Below are 15983 nucleotides of genomic sequence, written 5' to 3'. Positions count from 1 at the left end.
GGTGCACTGCAGTCCATAGGATCGCCAAGAGCTGGACATGACTAAGCAACTGAACAACAACAATAACAAAATGTTCAGTTTCCCTGCCCTTATTTTAAGTATAGTTCTAATCTCACTTCACTACAATTGGATTCTTAATCTATGTGTGTGCATGCACGCACATAGATTCACATGCGCTGTTATCTTGTTTATCTTAGACTCTCCATTTATTCTGCTATGAAGTGTCTATCCATGAGAATGCATACTCTAATAAGAAATAAAGACAAATGACTATGCTATATGGTACTATTATCATCATCATCATACTATTTTTATAGGTTGGTAATCTGAAGCACAGAGTGGTTAAAAAAACCACCCAAGGTTATACAGCTAGTAAGTGACATTCTTAGGATTCACACCATATTAGCCATCAAGCTATATTCTTCATTTAGAAAATTCTTATTCTCTAGAGAACCATATTTAGCAAATAGTCAAGATTCCTAATTCCCAAAATCGAAAAGCATTGAAAATGGGCCCCAGTGCTTAAGAACTGAGCCAAACTGGACAAAGAGAGCCTCAGTTGAAGAACTGGCATATCTTATTCCAAAAGTAATTGATAGTCAATGCCTTATCCACAGTCTTCTCTTACCATTCACTATTATATGTATTGTTTCTGTTTATAATCTTGCTAAATACAACCACAATTTAGAAACTACTTGATTTTGCCTTCTATTATTTATTTTTTATGCCTTATACTATATATTCATTCTCATATCTGCTTTATCCTATATGACTATAAATCCTCTGAGGATAAAGAATGAAGTTTTATTTATCTTTGTAGATACCCTGAAAAAAATGATTTAAGAAGTCACTTGCTTACATTTTTTTTTTTCACTTGCTTACATTTAACAATTCATCGAGTTCTAATGTTTAAGTCAGTAAAAAAATAATATTTGGAGACTTCCCTGGTGGTCCACAGGTTAAGAATACGCCGTCCAATGCAGGGAACACAGGTTCAATCCCTGGTCAGGGAACTAAGATCACACATGCTGCAGGGCAACTGAGCCTGTGCACCGCAACTAAGTCTGCACACTCTGGAGTTCAAGCACCACAACAAAAAGCCCGCGCCACAATGAAAGATCCCACATGCTGAAACTAAGACCCACTGCAGTCACAAATAAATAAATAAAATTATTTTAATATATGTTCATTAAAATTAGTTAACATTAGTAGCAGTTCAATACAAATGAATACTCCTTGAATCAATGTTTAGTTTACATTTATAAGTTTGTGAAGACTAGGAGTATAATTCTGTTAAATTATATACATACAATATTTTAAAAATTGAACACAAATGCCATTAAGTGAATGTAAGAGTTTAATCCTACTATGAGAAATAAAGTTTCTGCAAACTATTTAAATATAAACTTCATTAAATGATTGATTTCTGAGAATATAAAGGAGAAATTTACATTACATAAGCCACTTCTGGCTATCAATTAATGGTCAAAAGATATGCTTTTATTTCTTTCTAGCAATATCATCTTTTTGGCTTAAGAATAACATTTTATTGAGTCCTATTCTGATTTGGAATTTTCATAACAGACATGAAAAAGGCATTCTTCATTTCACCCATCAAATGTTATTTAAGCATTTATGATGTGCCAGATATTGTACTAAGTACTAGACATAAATCACGAGGGAAATATAATCCTATATTCAAGGACTCTCTAGGTGGGGAAGTGAGGTGTGAGTATTTCCTGGACAGTGTTATGGTTTCTTCTTTTAAAGCTAAACCATTAGGTCACTTCCTGCTTTCTCAGAAAACCCATAAAGCAAACCAACTTAGAGAATTAGAAAGAGCAACAATTTATATTAGAGTAACAGCAATTTAAACTAAAATTTAACTTAAATTAAAACTTCTGTTCAATATTTTTACTCATACATTACATTAAAAGGTTGGATAGAATTTCACCCAATTTTTACATTTTTTGGGACCAGCTGATTTAAAATAAGGCTATGCTGCTTGTCCAGAATCCACTCTGCAGGTTATGTAGAGAATTCATCAAAGAGACACAGTCCTACTTATTACAGAACAACTGATGTTCAGATACAACAAACAAGAGACCTATGTGACTGCTGGTCATAAAATACATAACATGCACATTAAGAGAAAAGATAAGTGATTTCAGATATGAATTTCAAATTCAAACTCAACTGAACTGGTGATTTAAAGTGCAAAAACGTCTCTCACATGGACAATATTATGAAGCAGGGCTCTATTGAGGAGCACTCAGATCACTCAGTCATGTCTGACTCTTTGAGACCCCAAGAACCACAGCACTCCAGGCCTCCCTGTCCATCACCAACTCCCGGAGTCCACCCAAACCCATGTCCACTGAGTTGGTGATGCCATCCAACCATCTCATCCTCTGTCGTCCCCTTCTCCTCCTGCCCTCAATCTCTCCCAGCAACAGAGTCTTTTCAAATGAGTTAGCTCTTCACATCAGGTGGCCAAAGTATTGGAGTTTCAGCTTCAACATCAGTCCTTCCAATGAACACGCAGGACTGATCTCCTTTAGGATGGACTGGTTGGATCTCCTTGCAGTCCAAGGAAATCTCAAGAGTCTCCTCCAACACCACAGCTCAAAAACAGCATCAATTCTTTGGCATTCAGCTTTCTTTATAATCCAACCCTCACATCCATACATGACCACTGGAAAAACCATAGCCTTGATTAGACGGACCTTTGTTGACAAAGTAATGTCTCTGCTTTTTAATATGCTGTATAGGTTGGTCATAACTTTCCTTCCAAGGAGTAAGCGTCTTTTAATTTCATGGCTGTAATCACCATCTGCATGATTTTGGAGCCCAGAAAAATAAAGTCAGCCACTGTTTCCACTGTTTTCCCATCTATTTGCCATGAAGTGATGGGATTGGATGCCATGATCTTAGTTTTCTGAATGTTGAGCTTTAAGCCAACTTTTTCCACTCTCCTCTTTCACTTACATCAAGAGGCTCTTTAGTTCTTCTTCACTTTCTGCCATAAGGGTGGTGTCGTCTGCATATCTGAGGTTATTGATATTTCTCCCAGCAGTCTTGATTCCATCTTGTGCTTCATCCAGTCCAGCATTTCTCATGATGTATTCTGCATATAAGTTAAATAAGCAGGGTGACAACATACAGCCTTGACGTACTCCTTTTCCTATTTGGACCAGTCTGTTGGTCCATGTCCAGTTCTAACTGTTGCTTCCTGACCTGCATACAGGTTTCTCAAGAGGCAGGTCAGGTGGTCTGGTATGCCTATCTCTTTCAGAATTTTCCACAGTTTATTGTGATCCACACAGTCAAAGGCTTTGGCGTAGTCAATAAAGCAGAAATAGATGTTTTTTCTGGAATTCTCCTGCTTTTTCGATGATCCAGCAGATGGCAATTTGATCTCTGGTTCCTCTGCCTTTTCTAAATCCAGCTTGAACATCTGGACGTTCACGGTTCTCATACTGGTGAAGCCTGACTTGGAGAATTTTAAGCATCACTTTTCTAGCATGTGAGATGAGTGCAACTGTGCGATAGTTTGAGCATTCTTTGGCATTACCTTTCTTTGGGACTGGAATGAAAACTGACCTTTTCCAGTCCTGTGGCCACTGCTGACTTTTCCAAATTTGCTGGCATATTGAGTGCAGCAGTTTCACAGCATCTTCTTTCAGGATTTGAAATAGCTCAACTGGAATTCCATCACATCCACTAGCTTTGTTCGTAGTGATGCTTCCTAGACATGTATTTATTTAACAATGGATAATGATTCTCTTACACAAAACTAGGTGAGCTAGTTTCATTGGTTTATGGAACTATTTCTCCATTAGACTAAGACTTAACTCAAAGACAGTAACCACGTCCTTTTTACTTTAATGAAGAATGTAACAATTCAATTTCATCACAAAGAAACAGTTCTATATTATTCCTGCTAATAACTACAATTAATAAAAATATTTTATTTTAGAGACTGCTTCTCTTCTTTCAGATTTTTAATATCCTAGAATGCATGCCCCTTCTTTATAACTCTAAAGCTTAAACTACATATAATATCAAATTAACTACCTATATATACCATTTTTAAAAGCTCTACTTCTATAATATATTTGCAAAGTCTCCTAGTGAAGACTCCCCTTTCTGAGTCTCTAGTCAATGGGTCACAAAGAATAAGGCACAACTTAGCAACTGAAGAACAACAAGGTCAATTAAAATGTTATTTTCCATTACCCATACAAATTTTCACTTCACTTTGAAAAGGAAATATTCTAATATTATTAAGGACATTCTCACAACCTAAGAACAGCTGCCACATGGTAGGTCTTCAATGTTAGCCAAACTACACTGTTAATAAATACTATTTGCAAAGGGATTGAATGAAGAAGCTGCACAAATACACATTTGATTTCTGCAGTGTTTCAATATTTATTCAGCACTGTCACAAGTCCCCCTCCAAAAACATCTGTCATCAAACATGAACACAAAACCATCATGTTCAAGACTATGACATTTTCTTCCACTGAAGATACTTTAAAGGTCTGATTTTCTCTATAACCAGTCATCATAAATGGGATAGATGATACTCTATGAATTACATTCATCTTTATTAGCAGTTACTCCATTTGGGGGGCTCTCTTAAATAAAAATCGATCACTAGCCATTTGTTCTGAATGATCTATTTTAAGCTGCTAATAAACAAGAATGGATATTGTAATCATTCTGATTCTCTAGAGGTAACTCTAAAGTTTTCAGAACTTCCATGAGAAATTTTTGGTACTTAATGGTTTTAGTTATTCAATGATCACAGATGAACAGAATGATATAATTTATTTCTATATTCTGGCCTTTGGCTGAAAATAAAAAATGCAAACAAATACTAAAGTTATATAGAACTCAGAACTTCAGGAAAACGCACATTTAACAGACCATCATTCTTTATCTGTGTAGATTATATAAATGTAAATTGTGAGTTAAAGAAGAAAATCTATAAATACTAGCTACTGCTACCAACAGAAACTGACCTCTGTTAGTACATAAAGAAACAGTGAGAGAGGAAAGAAAACATAGGCTTTTGGTTAGACACCAACATTCAGACTGCATGATGGTTCCCCTTTCTGAGTCTTGGGGACTTACTTTTAAAGTACAAGATATAATAGTATCCTACAGTGTTTAAGAATTTAAATAAAATAATGATGTCTGGCATATACTTAGTATACCAAAAATATGGTTATCCTAAGTTAGGAGGGAAAAGATCCTCTTTTCAATCATATTTATACATGTAGCTACATCAAGCATCTCAAATTAATACCAGAATAAGAAAATTATTGTTGGTTACTATATTAGTTTCCAAGAGCTGCTGTTAACAAAGTATCATAAACTAGGTGGCTTAAAAGAGAAATAGGGCTTCCCTGGTAGCTCAGTGGTAAAGAATTCGCCTGCCAATACCAAAGACATGGACCAGTTTGATCCCTGGTTCAGAAAGATCCCACACAACATAGGACAACTAAGCCCATGCTTACTGAGCCTGTAATCTAAAGCACGGGACCTGCAACTACTGAAGCCCGCATGCTCTCGAGCCCAAGCTCTGCAACAAGAGAAGCCACGGCAGTGAAGCGCCCATGCACCACAACTAGACAGTAGTTCCTACTCGCCACAACTAGAGAAAGCCCAAACAACAAAGACCCAGCAGAGTCAAGTAAATAAATAATTTTTTAAAAAAAGAAATGTATTCTCCCAGTATTCTGCTGACTAGAAGTCTGAAATAAAGGTGTCAGCAGCCTTGGTTTCTTTTTGAGGCTCTAAAGGAGAGTATGTTCCATATCTACTAGCTCTAAGTCAGAGCTTCCCACATAATGTATTGCATCCCCACAACAATACCAGGAATGAGAATACATCAGCCTTCAATGAACTAAGAGAGGTATGAGGCACTGAGCTGCCAGGACTGCTAATTCTGCATTCTTTAAAAGTTCTATAACACTTTTTCAAAAGGCATGAAACCAGTCAGGCTTATGCTGTAGCAACTTGGCATTAAGATCTGAGGTTACTACTGTGCAAAGGACCCTGCAAATCAGGCATTACATAGTACATATTACATATACCAATATTCAAGTTTAAATAGACAATCTCAGATGTAACATATTAGTGTAACATTGTTATAACTGGATATCATCACAATTTGCCCATCAATCACCTAAAAATCAAACTGACTAGATTCTTGACTTTAAAACTTACTAGTCCAAAACATGATTAGAAAGTTCTATACACAACTTATATAAGGTGCTCACTCTTGCCACTTCTATTCAACATAATGCTGGAAGTACTAGCAAGAGCAATCAGAAAAGAAAAAATAAAGAAAAGGCATCCAAATCAAAAAGGAAAAAGCAAAATTATATCTGTTTACAAATACATAATCCCATATGCAGAAAACGCTAAAGACTCTATTTAAAAAAAAAAAAGACTGTCAGATTAAATGAATTTATTAAAGTTGAAGAAAACAAAAATCAACATACCAAAATCAGTTGTGCTTCTTTTATCAACAACCTATACAAAAAGAAAACTAAGAAAACAATCTCATTTATGATAATATCAAAAAATATTCCTATTTTAACAATGCAAATCATGTATTGTCCTGGTATATCCACTATCCTCACTAAAAGTTTCTTTTTAAAAAAACTAAGTGGACTATATAACCTGTTCAAACATGATATAACACCACTCAAAGCCTGGTTCTAACCTTTTCTCTCTTCTCCTGCTGGGACTCCTACAATGTATAATTAGTCTGTTTAATAGTATCACAGTTTCTTTAGGCTCTGTTTTCTTTTTTTCAATTCTTTTTCTTTCTCGTTCTCAGACTTGATAGTTTTCTCTCCTGTCATTTTTCACTTTTTCCCTTTAAGGAGCCAGCCATTAAAGAAAACAGAACCTTTTACATGGTTGGTGGGAATGTAAATTGGTGTAGCCACTAGGAACAGTATGGAGGTTCCTCAAGAAACTAAAGATAGAGTTACCATATGATCCAACAATTCCACTCCTGGATCTGTATGAGGAAAAAATGGAAACACTAATTTGAAAAGATATATGCATCTTGATGTTCATAGCAGCACCATTTACAACAGTCATGATAACATGGAGGCAACCCAAGTGCCCATCAAGGAACAACTGGGTTAAGAAGATATGAGATACACACATGTGGCACATGCACTGGAATATGAACTCAACCATAAAAAAGAATGAAACACCTCCATTTGCAGCACTGTAGACACACCTAGAGAATATAACGCTTCGAAAATATAATGCTTCGTGAAATAAGTCACACAGAGAAAGACAAATACTATATGATATCACTTATATGTGGAATCTAAAAATACAAATCAAGGTATAGGTAAAACAAAAAGAGATTTGAAGATATAGAAAACAAACTTGTGGTTACAAAAGGGAAAAGGGAAGGAGGAAGGAACAAATTAGGGGTATAAAATTAACAAACTACTATACATAAGATAGATAAGCAATAAGATAGATAAGCAATAAGGATTTACTGTACAGCACAGGGAATTATACCTAATTTCCTATAATAACCTATAATGGAATATAATATGCAAGAAACTGAATCACTATACTGTATGTACACTGGGAAACTAATAAAATATTGTAAATTGATTATACTTCAATGAAAAATAAAAAATAAAATTTTAAAGTATATTCTGCATATAAATCCTCAATTATATGTGTGATAAGAGCTAAATAAGTTCTTAAAATTAAAATAAACAAGATAATAAAACTAAATATAACAAAGCTTCTAAAAAAAAGACAAAACTATAATAGCAAATCTACATGCCTAAAAAAACGAAAATTTACTCATATCGACCACTGTTTCTCCTAAGTTCTTAAACTTTAAAAATCAAACTATGTATATCAAGTATTTTGAGGAAAAAAAATCTGTCTGCTTTCCTCCCAAAATTTATTTCTAATTATTGTTGCATAAGTTAAGGAGTTCAAAAGTAAAATAATTTTAAAACATATATATCAACATGAACACAGAAAATAATTCTCAACTTTTTCTCAAGATAGTTGTCTTTATTGCTCTACAGGACAAGGCTAGCAAAATAGAAAACTCCAAGTATATAGTCCACTATTTTAAATAACTTCACCAATGCTTCTTTAAGAGCAATGGCCAGAAACCTAACTGTACACAGCTAAATTAAGTTACATTTGAAACTTTTACTGTGAGGAAATTCACCAAAAAAGAACCCTGCCACACACACAGTATAGTGGGTAATATGCCCAACTCTTCATCAATTTCTTTCTTAAAAGAATAAAAATAGCAAAAAGTTGCACTTGAGGTGAGACTGTATGATACCACAGGCTTTTTGACAGGGTGTCCATATTTGCTCTGTGTTTGTCCTCAGACGAGGAGCCGCCCTTAAAGCCCACAAACTTTTCCTGCTCTTTCTCTCCAGCCACAGTAACCTTTTGTATCCTTCCTTCACTAGCAGCATTCTGCCAAAGACTACAGGAAGTATATTAATACACAGAACTCGCCTTTAGCAACTTCAGTCTGAGTATTCCAAATAATTTTACCAATACCTCAGTGGTTAGCTAACTGTAGTCAAAAGCCAGACTAAATTTTACCCTAATACTTAATGCTGTTTAATGACTCACACTGCTTCTATGTTTTTAGAGATTCATTTGCTCTATTTGTATAAATAGATATGCCATACATCTATTACTTCTGGAGAATTACAAAACTAATTTCACAAACTGTGCTTAAAAATAAAACATTAATACTCTTATAGGAAATTGAAAGTAGCAAGAACCCTGAAAAAATTCAGGGCTCAAATTGCTTCAAGTGTAAATAAGGATATACAGTGTTATTTTCTTTCTTTCTTCTAACATTCCCCTAAAAATGTATTACAAGTTTAGTCTGCATGTACTTGAGGTACTATTTTTCAAGTTGCTGTCATCTGATCAATCCCACTTAAATTCTTTTCCTTCATATTTTTCTATTGGGACAGCTCATCTGTATGATCTCTAAATCTCACAAATACTACTCAAACTTTTTGGAGCATTAATTCTTTGTGTAGACGATGACAACATATACCACAAGTAATAACTTTCTATAAAGTAATAACTTCTATGAAGTAATAACTTCATTCTTTTCAACTGACTATAATGCCACATCAGTTGTTTTGAAGAGAATTTTATTTTTTATTTTTAAATTTTATTATTATTCTTTTTGGCTGCACTGCACAGCCTATGGGATTTTAGTTCTCCAAACAGGAATCAAACCCTTGACAGAGTACAGAGTCCTAACCACTGGACCACCAGGGAACTCCCTGAAGAGAAAGAATTTAATACATTTAATTAGAAGTTAATATACAACCATCGAAGTTCTGTAAGTGCTAGGACTTTTTTTTTTTTTCTTCTTTTTTGGGTACTCATAGTCACAGAAGCTGAAAGAGTGCTCAAAATATTTTCTCAACACATGAAAAGTGGTATATCTTAAACTAATTTTAAAATAATACTTTTATAAGAAAATTAGAGTAATTCCTTATGGAGCATAGGTTTCCCATTTATCTATAGTTCAACTAAGGAAATTATCAATATTCATAAGACCAAGCTCCTGACAGAGATGAACCAAAATATTAAAATGCTTAAAAGAATATTAAATACACTGCTATAAATGGATAACCAACAAAGACATATTGTATAGCACATGGAAAAAAAGAGTATTAAATACAAAAAAGAAATGAAAACACAACTACCATATTTTAAAAGACTGCTTTAAAATTGGTAAAATTGATAAAGAAAACTAAAAATTCAAAGAAGTTGTTTACATAAATTATGATTCCATTTCTTTTAAATATGTTTAAATAGTCTTGGCTGTTTAGATGACGTACCAACAACAAATAATAGCCAAAACTATGGAACGTCCCAGAAAGGAACTGTCAATATCAAATATTATCCATTAGATACTTGGCAGTATAAATGTTCCACATACTTTCAATTTAACAACTAGCAGACTCTCTAAAGGAAATTTCCACAGCAAAGATAAATGTTCTGAATTTCAGTAGATTTTTAAATGTGTATAAATGAAAGCTAAGAATATACCAGTTTTGACATTAAAAAAAATTTAACAATTTAAACTGAAATGTGTAAGTTAAAACTAAAACATTTTCAGGTGTTCAATTTTTCTTTAATTATGGCTTGCAAATGTTTTTAACATAACAAATATTCATTTTTTAGCACGAGAAAAAACAAAACAAAAAACAGAAAAGGCATGAGATAATCTTGAAAAATGCTCTACTATCACTGTTAAAGATTCAATCAGGCTAGAAAATTGGCAATATCAGTGATGTGCTCTACTTTATCTGTCACCACAGCAAACCATAAAACCTCATTAGGCTCAACCTCACCTGTGCAGTATTTTTGCTAAAAATTTAACCTAAATCTAATCATGAAGAAAAAAACCTGGATTATTCGAAAAAGCTTTTTATGAGACAAGTGACCAGATAAGTAAAACAGGTGAGAGAAATCAAATGGAGCAAACTTTCAGTTACAAAATAAATGAGTTATAGGGATGAAATGTACAGTTGTGAATATATATACTTGTGAATTCTATTCACTATTATTTATACTTGTAAATACTTCAAAATATTATGAATATTATCTTCTCCCAGAATATTCATAAACTTCTTTGTAGTAAGAAGCAACTCAGCTCCTCATCTGAAGATTCAAACAGAGTAAAAGGAGGAAAAAAGTGAGAGAGCCAAAGAAAAGGAGAATGCAGGAATACCAATGCTTCTCTCCAACAACCATACCTGCCCTTAAGCCAGAGAAGTATGAGAGGATGGGTACCTTCACTTGCACGCTTACCTGTGCATACTCTCTCTCAATAGCAGCCTTCTTCTGACTGAATGTCCTAAAAACACAAATAAAAATAAAAATTCATTACTGAAAATATAACAATAATTTTATGCAAAGTTATCAACACACCCTCAAACACTGTTTCATAAGCTGTGTTGAGGGAAGGCACAATATGTCAATGATCTACATATCTAAGAATACCACTGACACCATAGACTGGAGTTAAGACAATCTTAGAACATTCAAATCCTAGCTCCACCACTTATTAGCTGTATGACATTGGTCAAGTCACTTGACTTCTCTGTGCCTTAGGCTGCTATTTGGTAAAATGGGTATAGTAATAGTATCTAACTCAAAGGGATAATGTAAAATTTAGTAAAGGACAATATATAGAGTGCTCAAAATAGTGTCTAGCACAGAGTAAAAGACAGGTGTGACTATAGTGTGTGTGTGCATGTTAGCTACTGTCATCAGTATGGCTAGTGTATAGTAGGTATAAAAATGTTTACTGAATATAATAACATTGAGGGAACCACAGAAAACAAGGTAAAAATCAAATTTTGATCAGTTTCTCAACATGAAATAGTCAAATCATTTCCTTCATTCTAGTCTTTTATAAGAGTCAACAAAGTACAAGAGCACTACATGTTATAGCATGAAGAGAGCCTTTTTCACACATGTATTATATTTCACAGATTTAACAATAAACAATTTTGACAAGTTGCTCTGTCCATGGGATTCTCCAGGCATGAATACTGGAGTGGGTTGCCATGCCCTTCTTCAAGGGCTCTTCCCAACCCAGGATTTGAACACGCATCTCTTGCATTTCCTGCATTGGCAGGTGAATTCTTTACCATTACCACCACAAGGGAAGCCCTATTTTATGATATTATTATTCATTTTTTAAGTAATTAGCAGTATTTTCTTATATCTTAACAGTACACGAAGTACCAGTGTACCTTACAAACCACTGCTAGTGGTAAAGAATCTGCCTGCAATGCAGGAGACCCAGTTTCGATCTCTGGGTCAGGAAGATCACCTGGAGAAGGGAATGGCTACCCATTCCAGTGTTCTTGCCTGGAGAATTCCATGGACAGAGAGGATCCTGGTGGGCTACTACAGTCCATGGGGTTGCAAAGTCAGATTTGACTGAGCAACTTTTCACTTTCACTTTTTACAAACCACAGGCAAGGTAGAGTCAATGAAACATGATAACATTAACAGTTTACCTTTAATATACTGAATTTAACTGGAGGAGGGCATGGCACCCACTCCACTATTCTTCCCTGGAGAATCCCATAGACAGAAGACCTTGGTGGGCTACAGTGCATAGGGTCACAAAGAGCTGGACACGACTGAAGCAACTTAGCACACATGCATGCATGCATACTGGGTTTAAAAGCTTTTCTGTGAGGTGTCAGGTATCTGTGTTCTTAAAACCACTTCAATAAGGCAGAGATAGAGTAAAAAGTGAAAAATATAAATAAGAGAGTGGGAACAGAAAAAAAGCAATAAAACAAAATTCATTTTAATAATTATTTAAATTTATCAACATAACTATTCATCTCTTATATTAAAAAATAAAAGTATTTAAGATTTTGCTACATTTGTTTTGGATGAATAGCTATTATTTAAATTTAAAAAGGAAGGAAATTCGGACATACGCAACAACACAAATGAACTGTGAGATCTCTGAGATCATTATGCTGAGTGAAATAAATCAGTCACAAGAAGACAAATACTGTATGTTACCATTTATATAAGATTTGACTTAGAGCAGTCAAAATCACATGGACACAAAGTAGAATGGTAGTTTCCAGGAGCTAAGAAAAGGGGATAAAGTAGTTATTACTTAATAAGCACAGAGTTTCAGTTTTGCAAGACGCAAAGAGTTCTGAAGATGGATGGTCGTAGCAGTGGAACAAAATGAATGTACTTAATAGCACGAAACTATACACTTATAAACGGTTAAGAAAACAAATTTTATATGGATTTTACCATAGGGGAAACAGTGGAAACAGTGGCTGACTTTATTTTTCTGGGCTCCAAAATCACTGCAGATGGTGACTGCAGTCATGAAATTAAAAGACACTTACTCCTTGGAAGGAAAGTTATGACCAATCTAGACAGCATATTAAAAAGCAGAAACATTACTTTGTCAACAAAGGTCCATCTAGTCAAGGCTATGGTTTTTCCAGAGGTCATGTATGGATGTGAGAGTTGGACTATAAAGACAGCTGAGCACCGAAGAATTGATGTTTTTGTACTGTGGTTTGGAGAAGACTCTTGAGAGTCCCCTGGACTCCAAGGAGATCCAACCAGTCCATCCTAAAGGAGATCAGTCCTGGGTGTTCACTGGAAGGACTGATGTTGAAGCTGAAGCTCCAATACTTTGGTCACCTGATGTGAAGAGCTGACTCATTTGAAAAGACTTGATGCTGGGAAAGATTGAGGGCATGAGAAGGGGATGACAGAGGAAGAGATGGTTGGATGGTATCACCGACTTGATGGACATGGGTGTGGGTAGACCCCGGCAGTTGGTGATGGATAGGGAGGCCTGGTATGCTGTGGTTCATGGGGTCGCAAAGAGTCGGACATGACTGAATGAATGAACTGAACTGAACAGACCAAAAAAATCTTCCGATAATCTTCATATAAGACGTAAAGGCATTTGTTAAAAGTCAACATCAGTTTCCCATAAAATCTCTTTTAAAATATTAATGGCTGCTGTTATTAAAAGATGAACAAAAACAAGTGCCAGCAAGGACTTAGAGAACTGAAAAGTCTCATACAGTGCTTATAGCAATGTAACATGGTACACTTGTTTTAGAAAATAGTCTGTGAAGTGAGGAGGTCTTAGGAGGCCTCCATATTTGCAATTGGTATCAGGAGTGAGAGTTGTCTGGGGATTCCCTAACTCTGTAATTCACCACCAGGATAAGCAGAACACCTAAGAACATTCAATTTATTAATGGTGGTAGTAGAGATGGGGCATCGAAACCATAATGATGAATATTAAAAATAAACACACCCACCAGAATGGCTGAAATTAAAAAGATTGATAAGAGTAGTAAGGATAAAACGCAATGAAACTCTACATGTTGTTTGTGGGAATATAAAATGGTACAACCATTTTGAGGGAAAAGAAAAAAATATATTCTTATGTAACTAAACATCCATCTTGACATATTTCTAATGCTAGAAATTTACCAAGAGAAATGATAACAAATGTCCACAAAAACACTTGACAAAAATATTTATAGCACTTTTATTCATAAATAGCCCAAAACAGGAAATTATACCAGTGGGATAACAGGCCAACAAACAGTGATACATTCTTACAGTGGAATAAAACTGAGCAAGAAAAACAAATGAACTATAAGATGATCACCACATTTCTACTACTCTGAGTTACCTGACCTCTTATTTTGCAAATGACAAAGTTGAACAATAACATCAGAATGTAAAAAAATCATTTGTTAGCACAGATAGAAAACAGGGGTAAGGGAACTACTACTTATTTATCAGGACACTGGTGACTCTTTCATAAAGAAAACTACAATTTGTCCTGGAATATAACAGCTGTTTTTAGAAATATTATTACCAAAAATATGGCAGTAGCATTAAAATGATGACATGAGAATACAAAAAAAAAGTTTATTTTGAACAAGGCAAGTAGAATGAACAACTGAAGCTATACAAATCTGACAGAAAATTATTTTGCTCCTAATAAAAAACATTAATTCACCAACAACATTCATTGAGCATCTTCTGAATTTCAGGTATTCTACTAAATATGCACTGGGTATGTAAAAATGAATGAGACATGGACTCTGCTCTCAAGTTATTTATAAGATAAACAGGTGATGCCAAGATCCACAAATAATACAGGCATAGAGTGAAAAGTAGAAAGTGTTTTTATTTCTTATTAATTAGGTAACCTTGAGCAAGTTAATTTTCCTGATCATGTTTTGGTTTCCTATCATGAAATAGGAATAAAAAGAACATCTATCTCATATAGGATTATTAGGAGGATTAAATGAGTACATATTGGTAAAGCACTTAGACTTGGTACACGGCAAACACTAGAAAAGTATTTACTAAGTGAAAATATCATACCCACAGTTTATAATTATGAAATTTAATCCAGTTGAAATATTAAATATGCAATGCACTACCAAAAAATATATTTAAAGTACTTCTGGTCTTAAATAACAAAGTCAGAATCTCCCTTCTCCTCTCAGAAATCACCCAAAAGCAACAAATAGAATAAAAAACAAAATGCGAACGTGATCTCCAATAAAACTAGGAAACATGAAATGTAAGTGGAAGAGAGGCCTGTATTAAATTGGAGAAAGAGGGTAACATATAAGGCATGAAGTTCCAAAACTCATGAAGATGTGGGAAGTACATTTCTTCAACACCACTTACTGAAGTATAAAATTTAAACCACATTCCCAACAACAAGAACAAGGGACATAGGCTGATGGAGGAAATTTTGCTGTTTAGTTTGAAGAAACAGAGGAGAAAGTATTAAATTAAAAACCACACAAACAATTTACACTGGCAGACATTACACTGCTGGTGTAGTAGGAAAAAAAACAGTGAGATAGCCTGTACTATGTATGGTTCTGCAGTAGCCAATCTTCTCTAGCTGAGGAGAAATAAAACAACTCATACACTCAATCCTGGTACAACGAAAACTACTGTAAATGTGAAACACTGTAGCTACCCTAAAAAGTTGGTATCTTAAAAAGTTGTACAGGAAAAACCCTCTTCATTCAAAAATAACCGCAAAGGGAGCAAGAACAGATCTATGCAAATACAAAATTTTAAGAAGAAGAAAAAAAGGCACAGGAAAAACAGAGTAGCTGAGAAACATTCATGAGAAAAATGCTGCCATAGAGCAGATGAATTTTTAAAACTTAAAAACAAAAAAAAACCCCAGTGAGGCAAATACTGCTTCCAGATATGCTTAAAGAATGTCAAAATCACAAAAGACTAGCAGTGGTGAAAGTGGGCAGCCTATCTTGTCTCTTTAGGCGGAAAGCTTTTTAGCCTTTCACCATTGATTATAATGTTACTTGTGGGTTTTTCATATGTGCCCTTTA

At 34.6% G+C, this 15983-nt stretch overlaps 1 protein-coding gene across 2 annotated transcripts in view; it reads right to left on the bottom strand.

Moving 5' to 3' along the window:
- The window catches only part of FCHSD2 (FCH and double SH3 domains 2), a 245329-nt gene that overhangs the window by 194698 nt on the left and 34648 nt on the right, over positions 1–15983 (bottom strand). For both annotated transcript variants that reach the window (XM_065944799.1, XM_065944798.1), the window contains exon 3: positions 10882–10927. In XM_065944799.1, coding sequence (XP_065800871.1) covers positions 10882–10927 — 46 coding nt within the window. The remainder of the gene's footprint in view (positions 1–10881; positions 10928–15983) is intronic.

The sequence above is a fragment of the Muntiacus reevesi genome, chromosome 9, assembly GCF_963930625.1.
Source record: "Muntiacus reevesi chromosome 9, mMunRee1.1, whole genome shotgun sequence".
In the NCBI taxonomy this organism is placed as follows: domain Eukaryota; kingdom Metazoa; phylum Chordata; class Mammalia; order Artiodactyla; family Cervidae; genus Muntiacus; species Muntiacus reevesi.
This window is presented reverse-complemented; position numbering and strand designations above follow the sequence as displayed.